General features: G+C 40.5%; 1 protein-coding gene across 3 annotated transcripts in view; it reads right to left on the bottom strand.

Moving 5' to 3' along the window:
* MAP3K20 (mitogen-activated protein kinase kinase kinase 20) overlaps positions 1–17,727 on the bottom strand; it is an 85,223-nt gene that overhangs the window by 12,707 nt on the left and 54,789 nt on the right. For 2 of the 3 annotated variants that reach the window (XM_072341605.1, XM_072341606.1), the window contains exon 12: positions 8,488–13,503. In XM_072341605.1, coding sequence (XP_072197706.1) covers positions 13,135–13,503 — 369 coding nt within the window. In that variant the 3' untranslated portion in view covers positions 8,488–13,134. Of the gene's footprint in view, positions 1–3,407; positions 3,501–4,553; positions 4,617–5,760; positions 5,901–6,020; positions 6,052–7,060; positions 7,106–8,487; positions 13,504–17,727 lie in introns of those variants that run through there. The other variant, XM_072341607.1, reaches the window with a different exon arrangement.

Below are 17,727 nucleotides of genomic sequence, written 5' to 3'. Positions count from 1 at the left end.
CTTTGAATGAGGTTTTGAGGTAAGGCTGGATAACCCCATGCTAGAAAGCCAAGCGACTTGCAAATATCTTGCAAAGGAATGGTAGGATAAAGATAGTGCAATACAACTGAAAAACATATAAACTGGAATTTCTAATTTGCAACCTAGGCCACTGCTTCATTTTTGCCATGTTTGTAATGTGCTGAGAACCTTAGCAAACTGAACATGTTATATCATAACTGTTCGAACTGGGAATTATTTTTAATAGAGCAAAGAAAGGTTTTATCAGAGTCAACATATTGGGAGGCTGGAGAGGAAGAAGTAGTGGAAATGGTCTCAAACCCTCATGAAACTGCAGTTCAGTTACAATGAATGTTATAGCACTGTTTTGTCTGGTATTTCCACATGTTGCCAGCCAATGTTTCTCCACATGAAGAGCTGGTCACAATTTCTCTACAAAGTAGCATTCAATTTTGCATTATGTATTTAAATAACAGCATTAAAATATATGCCAGTCTGGATATTTGAGGCTAGAAAATAGTTCAGATAGCAAATGGTTTTGACAAGGCTCTGCTCCTTACATTATCAAATGGAGTGATGGAGAGAGACGGGGAAAAGGAGGAAAAAAATGGTGAGCCACCCTCAAGGCTTTGTGTTCGGATGTAGGTCAGACTGTGCCACAGTCGGCAAAAATGAAAACACCCAAAGGCATGGTGAAATCTGCCTTTCTGAGGACCAAAACTAAGGAATGCATCAACAGGAGACAAAAAGGACTGTGAACCATCCTTCTTAAGGGGTTGGATGATTCATCCGTGTGGAGCCAACACGGCTCAGACACCTTTCCCTGATTGGGAAATTTTAATGAGCCACCTAGGATGAGAAAACCATTGAAAATTCCCTCTGCAGTTCTGTGTATCAGCTCAAGCCACAATTGCCAGGGTTTGTTTTTGACCCTCTTTGGTATCCTGGAGTTAATTGGTGTCCCCCCACTTTTTTTAATTTGTGGAATAGAAATTCTTACAAAATGTCTAAAGCTATCACCTTTCAGCTCAGTGGGAATTGTGTACAGAAAGGTCATTAACAGGAAGTAAATGGAAGTAACCACATAACTTGAACTAAAAGAGTTGGAAAAGAAACCTCTAAAAACCAGGTTAGCTTTGCAGCGCTCACTCCTGATGCATTCAGAGAGCACAAAGGTCACTGAGCTTTCATCACCTCTAAAGATGAAGCTAAAAAGGGAAGGAAACTGTAACAAAATGACTGCGTCTATCAGCTGGTGGAAACCAACATAATCTCACTAGAAGATGTGGTTTAAATTAGATAACAAATCCGAGGATGGTAAGGTCACATACTGGGAAGTCAACATTTCATTTAGTATACAGACAAGACTGAACATCTGGTGTATAGATAAAGCTACCATCCTGAAGCATATCCTGGAGGACCCTTGTTAAAAATCACTGTGGCTGTGCTGCATTAGTGCTTTAGCTGGGATGGGGAGCACGCTCTTGTCTCACCTGCCTCTATGCCAGGCTTTGGCAGAGCACTTCTGGCCACATGGGGTGGTTTGCTTCCAGGTGCCAATACTCCTACCCTAGCAGATGTGCTACAATCACTGGTAGGAGCGCAGCCCAGGGGACCAGGGCAGAATCACTATATCTTCACTATAAAGATGGCAGAAAGCATGTTCTGAATGCTTCTGCTGACTCAGTTTTACAGGAACAGGTGCCACTCTTACACAAAAATGGGACAGTAAAGGAAAATGAAACTCTTCAATCCTGGTTTCCCCAGTGTCTCCATTTCACAACAAACGTGGGTGATGGCAGCAGCAGTTGCATTAAAGCAGCCTCTAGGGGAGCTAGAAGATTATATCCAGGGGTTTTCAAAGAAGCAAGCTAGCCAAATTTTTTGTTGTAAGCACAAGAGCATGATTTGCTGGTGTTTATGCACAGCTCACTCAAACAACTTGCTCACAGCAGCTGTCCAGCTAACATATCTACTTGTCATCAAACTCAGCTGGCAAACTGAATTTCCCTGCAACTCTCAAGAGGTCTGTTCACTCCCGTGTCTGCCCACCTCCCTGTGCTATGGCTCACAGCCTGTACAGGAAATACAAGTGAGACAAGAGATATTGCATAGCCTTTTAGTTCCTTGTGGAGTTGCACATGGCAGGGAAAGATGTATGCCTACAAAAAAAGCAGCTCTACAGCTTGTAAGCTACCTGCATTCAAGAACACTGAGAAAGTCTAAGTAATTCACACAGCGATAAAGAAGATTTTCATAGGAAAAATGTGCTCAAGATAAAAGAAACAAACAAACAAAAAAGGAAATCTCCAGACAAAAAGTAAAATGCTTTTTTCAGATTGATGAAATGATTTCAGTACGAGTCCAAGTTCCTACTAAGTACAAACCTAAATGCTTTCTCTGCAAGCGCCACTAAGTACTGAAATCAAGAGACTTCTGCAAACAATGTGCCCTGAAAGCAAAGCAGTCAGATAACACAAGATGAAAGTCAGCCACCCACAAGTTTGGGGTGGACACACAATGCAGATCTGCCAAATACAAAAGGAAACAAATCCTGCTGTCGCAACCCCTGACTCCAACTCAGAAATGCTTTGCACACCATTTTCACATAGATAATTAATTCTAAAACCCTTGAACTCAAAGTCCGTGGCAGGCTGGATAAAGAAAATGAAAGGCATGGGATAATCCTCGCTTTTGAGAACAGACAACGTGGTGGAAATGCTTTGCAGAAACATCTGGGGTCATCAACGCTCCCACTACACTGGGTGTACCAAGAGGTACCTGAACCATCACGGAGCCAAGGTTTGGTCAGGGTGCGGCCCTCTGGCAGTCCTGTTACCACCCTGGCACAGAGGTCTTGCTGTTTGCAGTGGACTGCACTTCCCCACTGCACTGTGAGGGAACACAGCCTCACTGGGACCTATCCCATCCTCCCCAGCCACACAGGCCACATGCCGTCCATCTCTTCCTGGCTGCAGAGCCAGACACCACCTTTCTGCTGAGGCAGAACCAACTCATGTCCACAGATACTATGCACGTGCTGCTGCCCAACTGTTTCTCACCACTAAACTCCTCTGTTTGAATAGGCTCTTCTGCATAAACGGCTTGTTAGTGCACACCCATTGGGATAAAGGGAACAAAGCGAAAGCCCAAATTACAGAAACGACAGTTAGAAAAATTGTTGGTGAGGAAACAAAAGCTTTCATTCAAAGCTTTCTGCAGACTGTGCTCTCCCATGCCCACTCTCAGGCGTGGCTGCCTATCACTGCTCAGCCCTACCTGCCACCTTGACATTAGCTCTGCTGTTTCCAGAACAAGAGGATTCATTTTTTTTTGCATCCAGAAGACATGGGACACTCTGGGTACTTAAAAAGATAGCCAAGCTATATCCAACACACACAGATTACCTTTGGACCATTTCCCAGCTTTAAGTGATAGCCAAAAACGAGTTCAAGATTCACTACTTTCTCTACGTTTTCCCCAGCTTCTCCCGCAGAGTCCTGCAAAAACAAAAACAAAAACAAAGGTGAGAGCTTGTACCTACTTCAGCCCTCTAGGAGGCAGAAGCAAGGACTTTTCTTGGAACAAGGATTTGCCTTTCCTATGTCACAAGCCTGCCGCTCAGATTGTCGCCCACAGCAGAGGGCCATGATTCTGCTGGGAGATGCTGGCTGGCTCCTGCTCCACAGTTTTATGACACTGCAGCAGCCACCAGCACTGCAATCACAGCACATTTTCAGTTTCCATTTTCCCCTTTGGGATTTCCTCCAGATCCTTTATCATCTTTGCTGCCCTCTGTTGCCCTCTGTTTGCTGCCCTCTGCTGCCCTAGGAGATCCCTGTCCTTTTTGAACTGGATCCTAGAACCAGACACTGTATTCCAGATGTGGCCTCACCAGCACAGAGTAGAGGGGGAGGATCACCTCCCCCAACCTGCTGGCCATGCTCATTTTAATACAGCCCAGGATACCACTGGCCTTCTTGACCACAAGGACACACTGCTGACTCATGGCCAACCTGTTGTTCACCAGGACCCTTCAGGTCCTTTTCTGCAGAGCTCCTCTCCAGCAGGACAGTCCCTAACCTGTACTGATACATATAGTTATTTCTCTACACTCTACACTTTCTTTTGTTGAACCTCAAAAGTTCCTTTCTGCCCAACTCTCCAGCCTCTCCAGGTCCCACTGAATGGCAGAACAGCCTTCTGTCAGGTCAGCCACTCCTCCCAGCTCTGTATAGTCAGCAAACTTGCCAAGGGTGGACTCTATCCCATCATGCAGGTCATTGATGAAGATGTTGAACAAGATCAGACCCAGCACTGGTTTCATGACAACATCTGGGATCCTCATTGAAAACAACATCTATTATCAAACCACTTGTTATCATGCAAACCATTGCTGCTGGTGACCCTCCACATTTGTCAGAAGCAGTGGTGGAGCCCCTGTGTAAGCAGCTGCCTCACCCTCCTGCCAACGGCAGAGAGCTGAGACACAAGAGCAGTGAAGTATTTATACCAACATCAGAAGCCCTTCTTATATAAACAACGAGACTTGCCTTAATTAATGGTGGAAAATGAAACAGATTTAGGTAGTCATGGGTTAACTTCTCAATAGCAGTCTGTAAAAAAAAAAACAATCAACAAAATCAAATGAGCGTTATTCAGCATCAAATACCACAAATACCAGCACGAAAAGCAAAGCAGTTCAGCATGCGCTGTGCTTTTCATTGCAGCTACATCAGGGCATGTGACTGCAGTTTAAAATACAGCTCTGCTCTGGAAACTGTCTCGGTAGATCAACCGCATTTCTCATTCAGAATCTGAACAGCTTAATCAGAAAAAAAGGAATGTTTGGGGGTTGTCTGGGTTGTTTTTATTTATGCTTAATCAACCCAGGAAGCCGAAGTCTTTCATTTTGGGCATTATTGACTTTATTAAGTTTCAATAATTTTCCCTGTAGGAAATGTAAATTAAAGATATCAGTAATGGTGTGTGCTATGGAAAAATGGCTGATGAGCAAAGAGGAATAAATCTCTGTGACTTGCAGAGATGAGGCTAAATTTGCAGTACTAGCAATTAGGATAAAAGTATCGCTTTACCAGCAAATTGTGATATAAAGTCACCGAGACCCAACAGAATCCCAGATGCTGCTTTTAGTGAGATTGTTTTCCAAAGCTCACAGCCAGGAAATGTAACTATCTCCTGTGGCTACATTATTAATACCATTACTGCTGTTGTGATCATGTTTTCCAGACCATAATATTCTGAATTCATAACAAATATTATATATTCAAAAGCCCGTGAAACAAAGCATTACAAGCAAAGCAACCTGGCCATCAATCAGCTTAACAGTAGTCTAAGCTGGGAGGTTCCAAGTAACTTCCTCCATACCCAATCCTCTCTTAGCTTAAGAGAAACCTTATAGGACAGCACTCTGAAGATAACCAAGACTTTCTGCTAGGTAAATGGCTCTGCCCTGTTAGGCAAATCTCTTGCAGTATTGTTGGGCCTGCCCCCAATAAAACTAATAAATAAGGAGGAGAATGAAATTTGTGGCACATTTCACACCTCACAGAATGCTCAGGGTTCTTTGGGTTTCAGAGCCATATGAACCTGTAACTGATTCTTTTTGTACCAAACAAGTTTTCTATTTAGCTTTACAACTTAAAAAAAAAATTCCTTAATACTATTATAAAACTGTAAAATCTCTTTCAATACCTACACTATAATCTACTCCGATGTTCAACATATACTACTAGATACCTTTAAGTGGATGATGTGTCCTCTGGAAACGATTCCCATGTCCTTTAAATCTTCTTCTTCTAGAAGAAGCAATCGCTTTCCAGTGATATGATGTTCTTTAAACAGGCTAGCATATGCACTCATTTCACCAGAAGCATCGCCTTAAGGTAAGAGAGGTTATTCAGAAATCCATAAGGCTTTATGATGAGGGAAGAAAAAGACAGACAAATGTATTTGTATTCATTAATATGAACATGAAGGTATACATGAGCAGCTTTTACCTTTTCTAGTAAGTTGTTGCATCCAGAAAAACTGCAAAAAAGAAAGAAGAAAGAAAAAAAGGAATCAATCTTGGAAGTTTGTGCTAGCAAAATTTTATATTGCACTTACTTGGAGCTCACAAATATAATAATAATATAAAATGTAATAATTAGAAAATATAATAATTAGAAAATTAATTTTAAAATTATTTATAAGTTTCCATTAAAGGACTCGAGATTCTCCAGTGTCAGTGATTACTTTTAGTTATCTTTTTTAAACTGCCTTCTACTTTGCAGGTCCATTCCTTAGCTTATCATTATGAAGAACAATCAAAACGACTGAGGCAAACAGTATAGCAACCTGCCACATGATAAAAGGGCTTTAGGTAAGCCCTCAGAAGCAGCCAGAGCTATCCTGGCTTTTGCACTGTCTTTACAGGGAGTCCTTCAATAAGCCTTAGCTAAACAATCCCATGCTGCACCATACACAAGGAGTGCGCTAAATGGGACATGAAAATCACTGCGACACAGTGACATACTAAAGATAAATAATTGGTATTACTGGCTTAGCATTTTAGTTGAATAGGAGCACAAGAAGAAGGCTCAATACCTTTTTTTTTTTTTTTTTTTTTTTTAATATGAGATAGCCCACACCCCTTAATAAACTGCCAGTTAACTTCCATTCCAGTAGCATACAGCAAGGTAAAACCTTTAAACCCATTTTAAACTCTTCAGGAAAAGCCTTGCTTAGACAGGTCTTCTTGTACAACTTTCACATTTCCTCAACAATTGCTGAGGAATGCAGTCCTGGCTGCTGAAAATACACAGCAGAAATTATTTCCTGGGTATTGAAGAGCATGTCTGTTTTATCAGGGTCACATAAATTCTTAATTTACATACGGTCACTTTAAAAGCCTTTCTGGGACACAAGTTCCACCAAGCAAATAGTAGTAAAATCTCACCGAAGTGTTCTGATCCAGCTCATACTCCCTTCATACCCACCACAATTTGCAGAAAGCTCCAGCAGCACAACGCTGGCCATGTTAACACAAGATACTCACCACGTCTTCTTCAGTCCATGCACAAATATCAAAGGAGGGCAGCAACTGTGTGAGAGATACGAATTGAAAAGGAAACCATCTGACTGTTGTTCCCTCCTCCACCCAAAACTCACTCTGGTGGCCACTTTTATTTGGTTCTTTTCCTCCAGTGAAGGGGAGAACTTTAACCTGCAACTCCCATATGGGGCACCAGAGAGTACTTCCCAGACCAACAGAACAACCCTTTGGATTCCCACCCATTGATAGCTTACGCCAGCTATCGCACTTCTTGTTTGACAGTACGAAAAGGCTTCTGCTTTTGTTATGGATTTGATACCACCTGACTTCTGCAGGAAAAACAATGCTGTGATTATGACACCCTCCAAAATGATGAGCATTTTCTGCAGAAGGAAGTAAAACTGCCTCTAGACATCAGCAAAGACAGGATTTGGAGTCTGACTTCTGTGGTCAGTCTTCCTGTTGGGACAATTCTCCTCTGGTTTCTGCCAACGCTCCATAACTGTTTGCCTGAGGCTCCATGAGCACAGCGCTTCCCACCCCCTCTGGCGTTGCAGCCCATGTGTGGCATGCTTTGTCGTAGCTCTTGAAACCATGAAGGATAGATGTGAAATTCTGGGATGATTTCAAAAAGCTGACTGCTGTTTTAGTCACACAAGCATATGCTACGCAGGCTTCATCTTATTTGCATTCCCATCCAGAAAAAGAGTTTATATTAATTTGTATGTACACATTTGGATAGTCAGAATCTCCTGAAGGCTCAATGCCTTCTGTGCCTGCTGGGCACAAAACATCTGTGACACCTGAAAGCACCTCTGTGAGAAGAACCTGGTGGGCCTCTTGCCCACTGCAACCCCAAAATGGACAGAGCCAAAGGCATCATAGTGAAGTGTCATATGGCAAAATGCACTTGCTAAATAAAGACCCGACTTCTTGACTGAAAACATGGTGTTGTAAAGACAATCTTCTAAATATACCTACTGCTAGTCAGTCTTATCTTGTGCTAAGTTACCTGCTGCCCGGGTAATAGTGCTGAGGCAACAACTGAGCTCAAGGAAGGACAAGTGTCCACCACAAAGACCCTTGTGAAGGCAGCAGTTCGTGCCTTTTGTAGGTACTTATTGTCAGAAGGGCTGGTGCTGCGTGAGGAGCCTGTAGAATAATTGGTATGATTCAACTGCTCACTGAAGAAGTCCAGTCTTGCATTTTTGATTGTACAATAGATGTTTTCAGGCTTTCTCACATTTAAATATAACCAGAGACAGAATATATTCCATATTCTTTCAAAATTATAAAAAATGGAAAGAAAAGATGGGCAAAGTAAAGTAGAAATGTTACACAGTGAGTAACATAAAAATGACTTGAACCACCAGACAATAAGGAACCTTTTCAAACATCAGCATTTTACACAGGGACACAGATGCAGAAAATTTACTGTCAAAATGTTTATTGCAAAATAGAGTTCGGAACAAAGAGAAGCAAAGGAAAAAAGTTCACATCAAAAGAAAGTTTATGACACCAATTGAGGAAATTGAATACATTGCATGGTTTCTTTTTGGTTGTTTGCTATGTCTTTACACTGGAAAATCAAATCCACAGTGTGAATAAAACAAGACATCATATGTCAAGTGCAATAAAGAGAGTAACTGACGCTGCAAGGTTTTACCACATAGAAGTGTAACATTGCATGTTCCACACAAATTATATATTCAGTTTACAACACAAGAGTTTCGGCACAGACACTGCAGTGCTCACCGTATTCTCAGAAGGGAAAATTATTGTTTTTTTTAAACAATGAAAATATTTTCTATTCGAATTTCATCTGTTCACACCTGGAGTGTAAGTGGCATCGATTTCTATAATTCAGTACAAAACTTTTTCAGTAGTGCAAAAGCAAGAAATGCAGTGGACTATATCTGACTTTCAAAGGTGTATGGATATTTGGCACACGATACAAAATGTTTAAAGGTTGTTGGTTCTACATTTTCAAAATTAAATCTTCACACATCAGAAACCTCTGTGCAGGTTTTACAGTGTACACCAAGCCGAAGTCTGGGGAAAAGGGGAAACGATTCTCCTCCAGATTCCTACCAGTGCATTTTAAGGGCTGTGAAAATTACTAAACGAACTTATCTTTTTACCTGAACATTCTACGTAGGACTGTAGTCATAACCTCTGTCAAGTTAGAGGTCCTATTAAAAACCTGTAAAAGCTGCCTGATTACAGAAAAAGAAACTACAGTACTAAAGACACAGTGACTCTGCTGGATACTGAATAGCTATATGCACACTACAGATGTACTACTAATGCTGAGAGCAAAATGACTCGTTATTGCAACAAATATTCAATTCTTAATAGCTGTTTAACATCTAAAAGGAATCAACATCTAACAGAACTGCTCAAACAATAAAGAAATGACAAGTCAAACACAACTGTGAGACAAGGAGCTACTCCAGACCTCACCTCCACAAAGCCCTTCACAGCTAGAGGGGACAAACTCCAGGCCAGGCCTCCAGCCAGCTGGGGATGCACCACACCTACACCCCGTACCTCCATGGAATTGGCGGAGTCACAAAACTGGTCAGATTAAGTCGCAGAAATGACCAGATCAAGAGTTTTATGCCATTAATTCCTCCCCTGTTCTTTCCCCCAACTCTGAAGGAAAAGAAACAGAGTTGGGAGTTAGGACATCCTGTCTTGGTCCCAGCTCACTCTGAATATTTAAGTGAGCCAAAAGACGATCCTCACCATTCTTCTCTTGAGCTACCATAGTAAATGTTGGCAGAACAGCCTTGTGAAAATGAGAAGCTGAGACCCAGTTCTTGCATTTCCCCTCTGTCAAGTACAGCAACACTATTCTGCTACAGATACCTGCAGAACTTTAGGGAAGGCAGAGAAATCTGTGACCTCAAAAGGCCCAACAGAAATGAGTATGCTTAGAGGTGTATAAAGCATGGGAAGGTTTTCAGTAGTTTTGCTCACAGCCCAGAGTAGACAGAGAAACACCTCTGTGGGTTGGTTAATGCATTCCTAAGCTGGCACAGCAAGTGGCTGTGGTACTAACATGGGTAGAAAACAGGCCAGATTGCACAGCAGAGCAAAATCAGGTCTGAAAGATGAAAATACTATGATCTCCTCCGAACAACACACCTGCCCAGCAGAGATGATTCCAAAACCTTTATCTAGCTAGAAGTTTGTCAGAGGCAGAAACAACACAGCTGATTCTCACATACAATTTTTGGCTTGTAAACTGCAGACATCTGTTATGAAAGCCATCACAGAAAGCAAAAATTCAATCAATATAATTTTTTTCTTATAAGCACAGCCAATATCCTAAGTATAACACTGCGATGATAGGACTGCACCAACAGAGCCTATCATATGTTATCTGTCATATCTTAACTTTCTTAGGAATTCAGAGATCTTTGCTACTTTAAGCACAAAACAAGTTGTTTTAAGAGAGTATAATTTTATCCTTAATACAGCTTAACTTGGTTTGAGAAGCGAAGTGTGGAGAAAGTGAAGAATAAAACCTTCCCCCTCCCCCCCCCTCCATAAAAGAACTGGAACTAAATAAATAGCTGAAACTCCTACGAGCATATTACCAAATTCTGATAACATTCTGCTGAAATAGGAGATGCACATGGGTAGTAAGTGTAAAAATTTGGAAAGAGACCCAAATTTGGGGATTTTGTAACTAAGAATTCCTGCAGTGTACTGCTCAAGGACTACTTTTAATTCTGTAAACGCTAAGGAGTGAACATAAAAATTCAATTAAAACTTACACAAATATAAATATGCATAAAGTGCTCTGAGAGTGTTAGATCCTAAAGAAAGTGCAAAACATCAGTGCTAGGGACAAGTAGTTATTTTTTGAATGCTAATCATACTGAAGCAAATTTTGTTTTCAGTTAAAGCTGTACAACACTACACTGCATATGTGGTACACTAGTCTATGCACAGCGACACACATCTTAAGTGCACATATCAGATCAAATTTTCCTGTGTGCAATGTGGAAGTTAAAAAAATAATATAACTGCAATGGGTGTTAGCAGACATAAACTTATAGAAAGAGTGCAAATCTGCCCTGGAAATAGCCTGTTTGTTCTTATTTCCAGTTTATTCTTTGGCTTTCGGTATCTCTTCTCTCTAAAGTCAGATGGACCTAAAATGCCATCCCTACCTGTGACTAAGGAGCACGTTGCTCCCAGGATGTAGAGTAAGCTTATCACATCATTTATATTACAGTTCTGACATGAAAAAGCCTCCTGACGCACGAGGGTCAACTTCAAGCCAAGGGACCCACAACTGTTAGGAAGAAGGGGAATGAGGAATGATATCCTACTTGAAAGGAAGCATTTTGGAGGGCCTATCCCGGTGAACACTGAGTGGAGCACACTAGCTCTGGTCGAAGCACTCGCTGCCTCGCAGGCTACCAGACCAGTTATGCTGTTTCAGAATAAAACAATTCTGTCTCACATCGCAAAGAGGTGCCCACTCATCACTGTAGGAAAACTCCTTCAAAGAACTTTCTCTTTTGTTGTCTGGATTTCAGGCCTGCTGTTATCTAATGTATCCATTTTTCTCTAAGCTATCTACAAAAATACTCACCATAATACATAGGTTAGAGCTGTGCAACAGACAAGCCAATAATTAAAGAAGCCACTCAAAAACATAAGTTTTCATAAAAGAAACCCCTCCAGTAACAGAGAATGGAATTTTGACAACTTATTCCCACTGTAGCTGAACTAAACAGTAACATTTCTCTTTTGAAATGCTGTCCTTCTTCCTTGGGCAAATATTTTACATCAGCTTCCTTTCTAACCTGCATTTGTGTTTGCACCAGTTTCCCTCCCTCCTCCTGCATTACTGCTAAAGGGGTCATCAGGAGAAACATACTCACTGCTTTCAACACAAGTGCCTAGAAGGCAATTATTGCAGCAGATTGTTACATGCTGAGTTTTATGGTAAGTTGTAACTGTAGCGGCAATGCTTTAGAAGTGATTTAGCTGCAAAAACAAAACAAAACAAAACAAAACAAAACAAAAAAAAAGATACTCGGGGACTTGTAAATATTCCTCATATTACTGCCACCACTGAGAATTTCACATGAGCCACAGAAGTAGGGTCCAAGCTGAAATGTCACCGTGACTTCTCCTTGTCCTTTTGTAAGGACAGTACATGTGCCTTAAGAGATGCAACAGAATCAAAATTTGCTAACACCCATTTTTACTCTCAGGTACCAGAGTAAGTCCATCAAAGTTAATGAAGCTTCCTGGATTTACATCAACATAACTGAAAATTAGCTTCTAGATCACAATATCTGATAATAGATGCAGAAGTCTGATTGCAATTCGCTTTGCTTGAGTGAATTATATACACATGCACACACACGCAAGGGGAAAAGCATTTATACAAATCATCTACTAATAGGGATTATCTGGATTCTGCTGCTATTCAGTTTTTAAACTGTATATTTAGCTTACCCTTTTATTTCTCTCAGCTAAGCTTCTCTTTTCCTAGAAACGTGACTTCCCATAACCTCACCTTGAAAAAGCTTTAAATTAGAAACACAGCAAACCCCTTCACTGCAACAGTAAGAAAAATCGGATTGCAGAGAACAGCAAATCTGAAAGCACAAGTATATTCATGATTGACAATTAAAGGGGTAAAGATAGTGACAAAAAAAAAAATAAAATAAAATCCACAGAAAAAATTGCAGTACATTAATTGCATTAAAGACATTGAAGTTTCCCCCAATGTTTTCAGTTCTTAAGTTTATCACGCTATAGTTTCTATAATCAGGCATAAAGAATTACAGACATAATCATAGTTCTTAATAGTAATCTCAATTACTTTGGAAGTTTAGTACCAAATTTCATCAAAACAGAAATAAGTCAATGCAATCTAAACAAGAACAATGTCTTTCTACACACAAACATGCTCAGCCTGGAAAGTGTCTCACTTTTTTTTCTTTTACAGGATTTGAACAGACCAAACTGACAGGATTCTTGCTCTTAAACTTTATTGTTTTGCTTTGCTAAAATCGATTTCAGATTTAATTCTGTAACTGATTTCATTCGCTGCTATCATCTGTGTCATCAAAATCATCATCATCATCATCGTCATCTGACCAGTCGAATTCACTGAAACCCAAAGCCATGTTGATTTTCTTTCCTTTTCTCATAGAGGTGGTTTTAGAAGAATTCTTTTTGGCTTGCATGTTTATCTGCATTCCAGAACGCAGGACAGATCCTGCTTGGTTCAGAGAGAAGATATCCCCAAAGCCCGTCATCATCAAGGCCTTCAGACTTTGGTTCATGCCAGCTACCTCCCCGTTACTTGTTGCTGTGATCTGACATGACATCTCTGCACTCTTTGACTCCTCTGTTTTAGATTCAAAGTAAGACTCCTCAGACATTCTTGCAGCAAGAGGTAAGAGAAACTATTTGAAGGAGGAAAGGACAGAGCAAAAGTGAAAGTTAGAACCAATTTAAAAATCAAGGAAAAAGACACCACCAGATTAGTTGGCAATAAACAGAAAGCATGATGATTAGTGAATCTAAACATGGAGATCAAGAATTCATTACAACAGCTTAATTCTGTGCTCATTGTTCTCAAAAGGAAGTGCGTAATCAAGGAATCACATGGCAAGAACCACAGGTAGCAGAGCTTTCATGATAAAAGGAGGTTCAGACTCTTCAATCCTTCGTTTTGTACAGCATAAAACAGATTATAATGCTTTCTAGCCAGGTTGACTGGCTCCTGGGTCACAACATAAGTCTGAGTGAGTTGCTTAACTGAACCTTTCAGGATTGAAGAATGAATCACATTAGATTACAGAATCCAAACAAACTACTGAAGTTTGGTGCAGAAGAAGCAGCCCTCTAAATATTAGAAATAACAGCAGCAGTATTATTTGTGCAAAGACTCTTTTTGAGCATATACTCAACAGAAGAAAGGGTCACGCTGCTATAGCCACAGTCAGAAACAAGCCTCTCACTAATTCAAAGGAGACAGGAACCACCCTGAGCCTGTGCCAGCACACTGCTTCTGGAAGCTGTTCTGGGAAAAAGCAGGAATGGGAAAAGGGAGCTGCTTGGCCAGATTCTTCAGGTTGGTTGGCTTTTTTTTTTTTTTTTTCCCCCCCCTTGTATCTTTCCTATGGTATAAAATTCTAGATATCTCCCATTTGGTTGCATGTGATATTAAATCTCTACTGATTCAATCTTTATCTACAGAAAATTGTGTTTTCCTGTGTCAGTCTGCAATTACAGTGTTTTACAAATTGAAACCATTTCCAGCTAAATAACAATACCTCCCTAGAGTGCTGCAGCAAGTAACTTCAGTGACACACCTGCCTACTCTTCACAAGGAGCAAAACCTCAGGTGTATGGACCTAAACTCAGCTACCAACTAAGGCAGGAGCAAAGGAGCTACATGTGAACAACTGAAATGGTCTTTCTTTTCAAAGCTGTCCCAAAAACAACCTGCCAGGAAGCCATGTTTTTCTACATCTTCCTTAACTTAATCAGAAAACTGACTGAATCAGAAAACTGACAACAGTCGATCACAACAGGTTATGAGAGGATTGTAGTGGTGCCATGGCCTGCCGCACAGGAGGTTTTATGGTCAGGCTGCTCAAAGAGCACCCATCTTTTCAAAACCACTTTCATTAACTAACTGTCTATGATTAAAAAGGAGAATATCTGCCTTTTGTTTCTCTCAGATTTTTCCTGCTTACATAGGCTTTCCATTTACATTTTGGTGACAAAAGTCAGTGGTCGTTGTTTAAGAAATGAAAGTGAAATTAACAAGTTGGAGAGATGGGGAGCTCTTAACACTCCTCTTGTGTCCTATGGTTGTCTACATGATCCCCAGATAAGCCTACATACACCTGGTTGTACAGGAAAAGATGATCATCAGAATGCTTTTTAAATCAAGAACACCAATAGCTCCTAGAGAATGAGAAAACAATTAGCTCCTACTAATATAGAGAAAAAACAAGAAATAGCCACAGCAACAAGATGCTCAGCACACTGATTTAGTGTCAGATAGTTCTTTAATCAGCTATCAGAGTTTTAATCACTTAAGAACCACAGAAATGCATCCCCTGAAGCATGGGAGGAACTCTACGAAAATCAACAAAGCTGCTACAGAGCTTTCCTCTAAAACATACTTCTGTGTCACTGCAATGTTCCGCAATAGCTAAGCTGCTAGTAGTCCACAGCTGTGGTACATTTTGTGGGTTATAAAAACCTAACTTCCTCCACATTTTACCACCTCTTGTTATTTTCACAGAATCACAAGGGTTGGAAGGGACCTCCAGAGATCATCGAGTCCAACCCCCCATTTTGAGAGCTTAGGTGTTCTTTGTGACAAGACCTGTTTTTCATTGTCACATTACATGTCGTGACCATCATCCAGGCCTTTTATAGATTGCTGGGATCCTCCATCTCTATACAAATCACTGTTCTTAAATGATGACCTGCAGGTGCATGGCACCACAGGTGAATCTTTAGACTTCATGTCTTGCTTGCTGTCCTCCTCTGACTGAGATTCAGCTTAGCTACATGCACCTCCCTTGTTGAGCCAGGTCATCATGTTTCACAAGAAGTCTCCCATTTCACTACAGCTGTGGACACATTCTATTCCTGCCAAAGGCTCTATATTCCCTTGTGCAAGACATTCTGCACATAGGAAATTTGCTGGGATAAGACTTGGAGATGTCTGCTATGTAAGTCACAGCAGAAACAGTCAAAATGAGTCCAGGGAGAAACACTACCTTCACAGAAGTGTTTGTAAGGCTTGGCCTCATCTTTCTCTCATGCTGTTGTGCACAAAGACACGTTTTATTCTTTAGAATAGGTGCAGCCTCCTGCTAGTCAGAGCTACCTACCACGTGGGATTCCAGGATGAAGCTTCTACCAACTCTGTGGCAGAGTCAGCTTCCCCGTTTCCCTTTAACTTGGTTTGAGTTTCTCCTCCCGCACACCACTTTAAAAGTGTCTGCTGGCCTCCAGTCTTTACTGCAGAGCAAAATGAGAAGTGACTGCAGAGTGCACAGCAGGGACAACAGTACCATCTGAGACACATCAGGGACTAGGGCCGGCTAAAAACAAAGCATAAGCCTAGTGGGCACTCTAAGCCGTGTTATTAGCTTCAGGTTGCATATCTTCACAACTGTTCTTACAGCCAAGGTAGCTTAAATCAAACAGCGCATCTCTCTGCTGCAATCATATGGTTTGGCATGGCTAAGCAGACATACCCTGAACTGAGAGATGGAGGGAGACACCTGACTCCAAGGATTACAACTTGCAGAGAGAATGCCCAGGGATGTTTTCCAAATGATATATAGCTATGAATTTAAGAGAGAGTTGAAATTCTACAAGGCACTGGTTACAAATACATTTTCTATGAAGAAACCGATCCTGCTAAAACAAGTCAATTTTTGCCAATATGTAATTATTTTTTTTCCTTTTTCTTTTTTTAAAGCTGTTCCATGCAACAGTTCATTAGAGACCTATGGGAAAAAATATCTGTTTTTCTGTCAGAAGAAATTGCACTTAAATGCAATAGGAGAGTTGGGTTAATATTATGCAGAAAAGATAGTTCATGCTCAGCACAACAGGCCATAGCACAATGCTTTATTCTTTCAGCAATGCCAGCTACAAGTGAAAAGTAGTAGTCATAAGCAGGTACACCACAAAAAACCCTAGGGCCTTGCTTGCAAAAAGATTTGCTCATTAAAGCTGTGTCTCATGCTGTGAGCAAGACAGACGACAGTCCACAGCTCAGTTACTAGAAGTTCGCAAGCGTTGAAGCAGACACAGGGATTTCTACTAAGAACACATAGTATCTGCACATATGAAAACATTCATTCTTCATTGTTTCTTTACATGGTCACAGCTGGAACATGAATGTAACTTCATTCAAACAACAGGAATAAGCTCTGCCTTGAATACAAGTTGTTTGTAAATGGCTCTGATCAGAATCAATGATATATGCAAGATAAAATTGAGTTTAAGTATATAAGGTGCTATTGCAAACTCAATTCCATATTCGTTATGGCTAGCACTTTAAAGATAAGTGGGTTGATAGCAGTATTTTTCTTAACAATTCCATCATAATATGCCTTTATTAAGGCACTAACCCTGGAGTCTTTTTTCTGCCAATCAGTCACTGAGGATACCATGTTTCATTAAAAAATTCAAGATGATACAAGGGATTTTTTTTTGTTCAATTTATTAATACAAACGTGGAGGTCCCAACAGCTAACAACCAGCCAGACCGAGCGTGTTAACTCTAACTATGTACAAAGGCCCAAATTAGCAGCTGTAATTTTGACCTTCTTTCATGTTACGGAAATTTGTTTCTTCTCATAGTAAAAGAATAAAAAATACATAGTTTTCTCAAGCTTTCTTTTGAATAAACAAATCTTACTTTTAAGACCAAATGCTGTGTCCATTTAAAGTCAACAACTTTCTAGTTGAAAACGACTTTACTGAACGCAATCAAATTTTAAAGCTGAGAACTGTAATTAAATCAATGGGAAACTACTCAAGAGCCCATGGCACAAAATGAACTGTGGGCAGTATCTGATATCCAATGTATGATTTTTAAAAAAATAATATAGTTATTTGCAGTGACATTACAAATAGGCCCAACA

Source organism: Excalfactoria chinensis, chromosome 7 (genome assembly GCF_039878825.1).
Source record: "Excalfactoria chinensis isolate bCotChi1 chromosome 7, bCotChi1.hap2, whole genome shotgun sequence".
Lineage (NCBI taxonomy): Eukaryota > Metazoa > Chordata > Aves > Galliformes > Phasianidae > Excalfactoria > Excalfactoria chinensis.
Note: the sequence above shows the minus strand (reverse complement) of the source record. Positions and strands in the feature narration are given on the sequence as shown.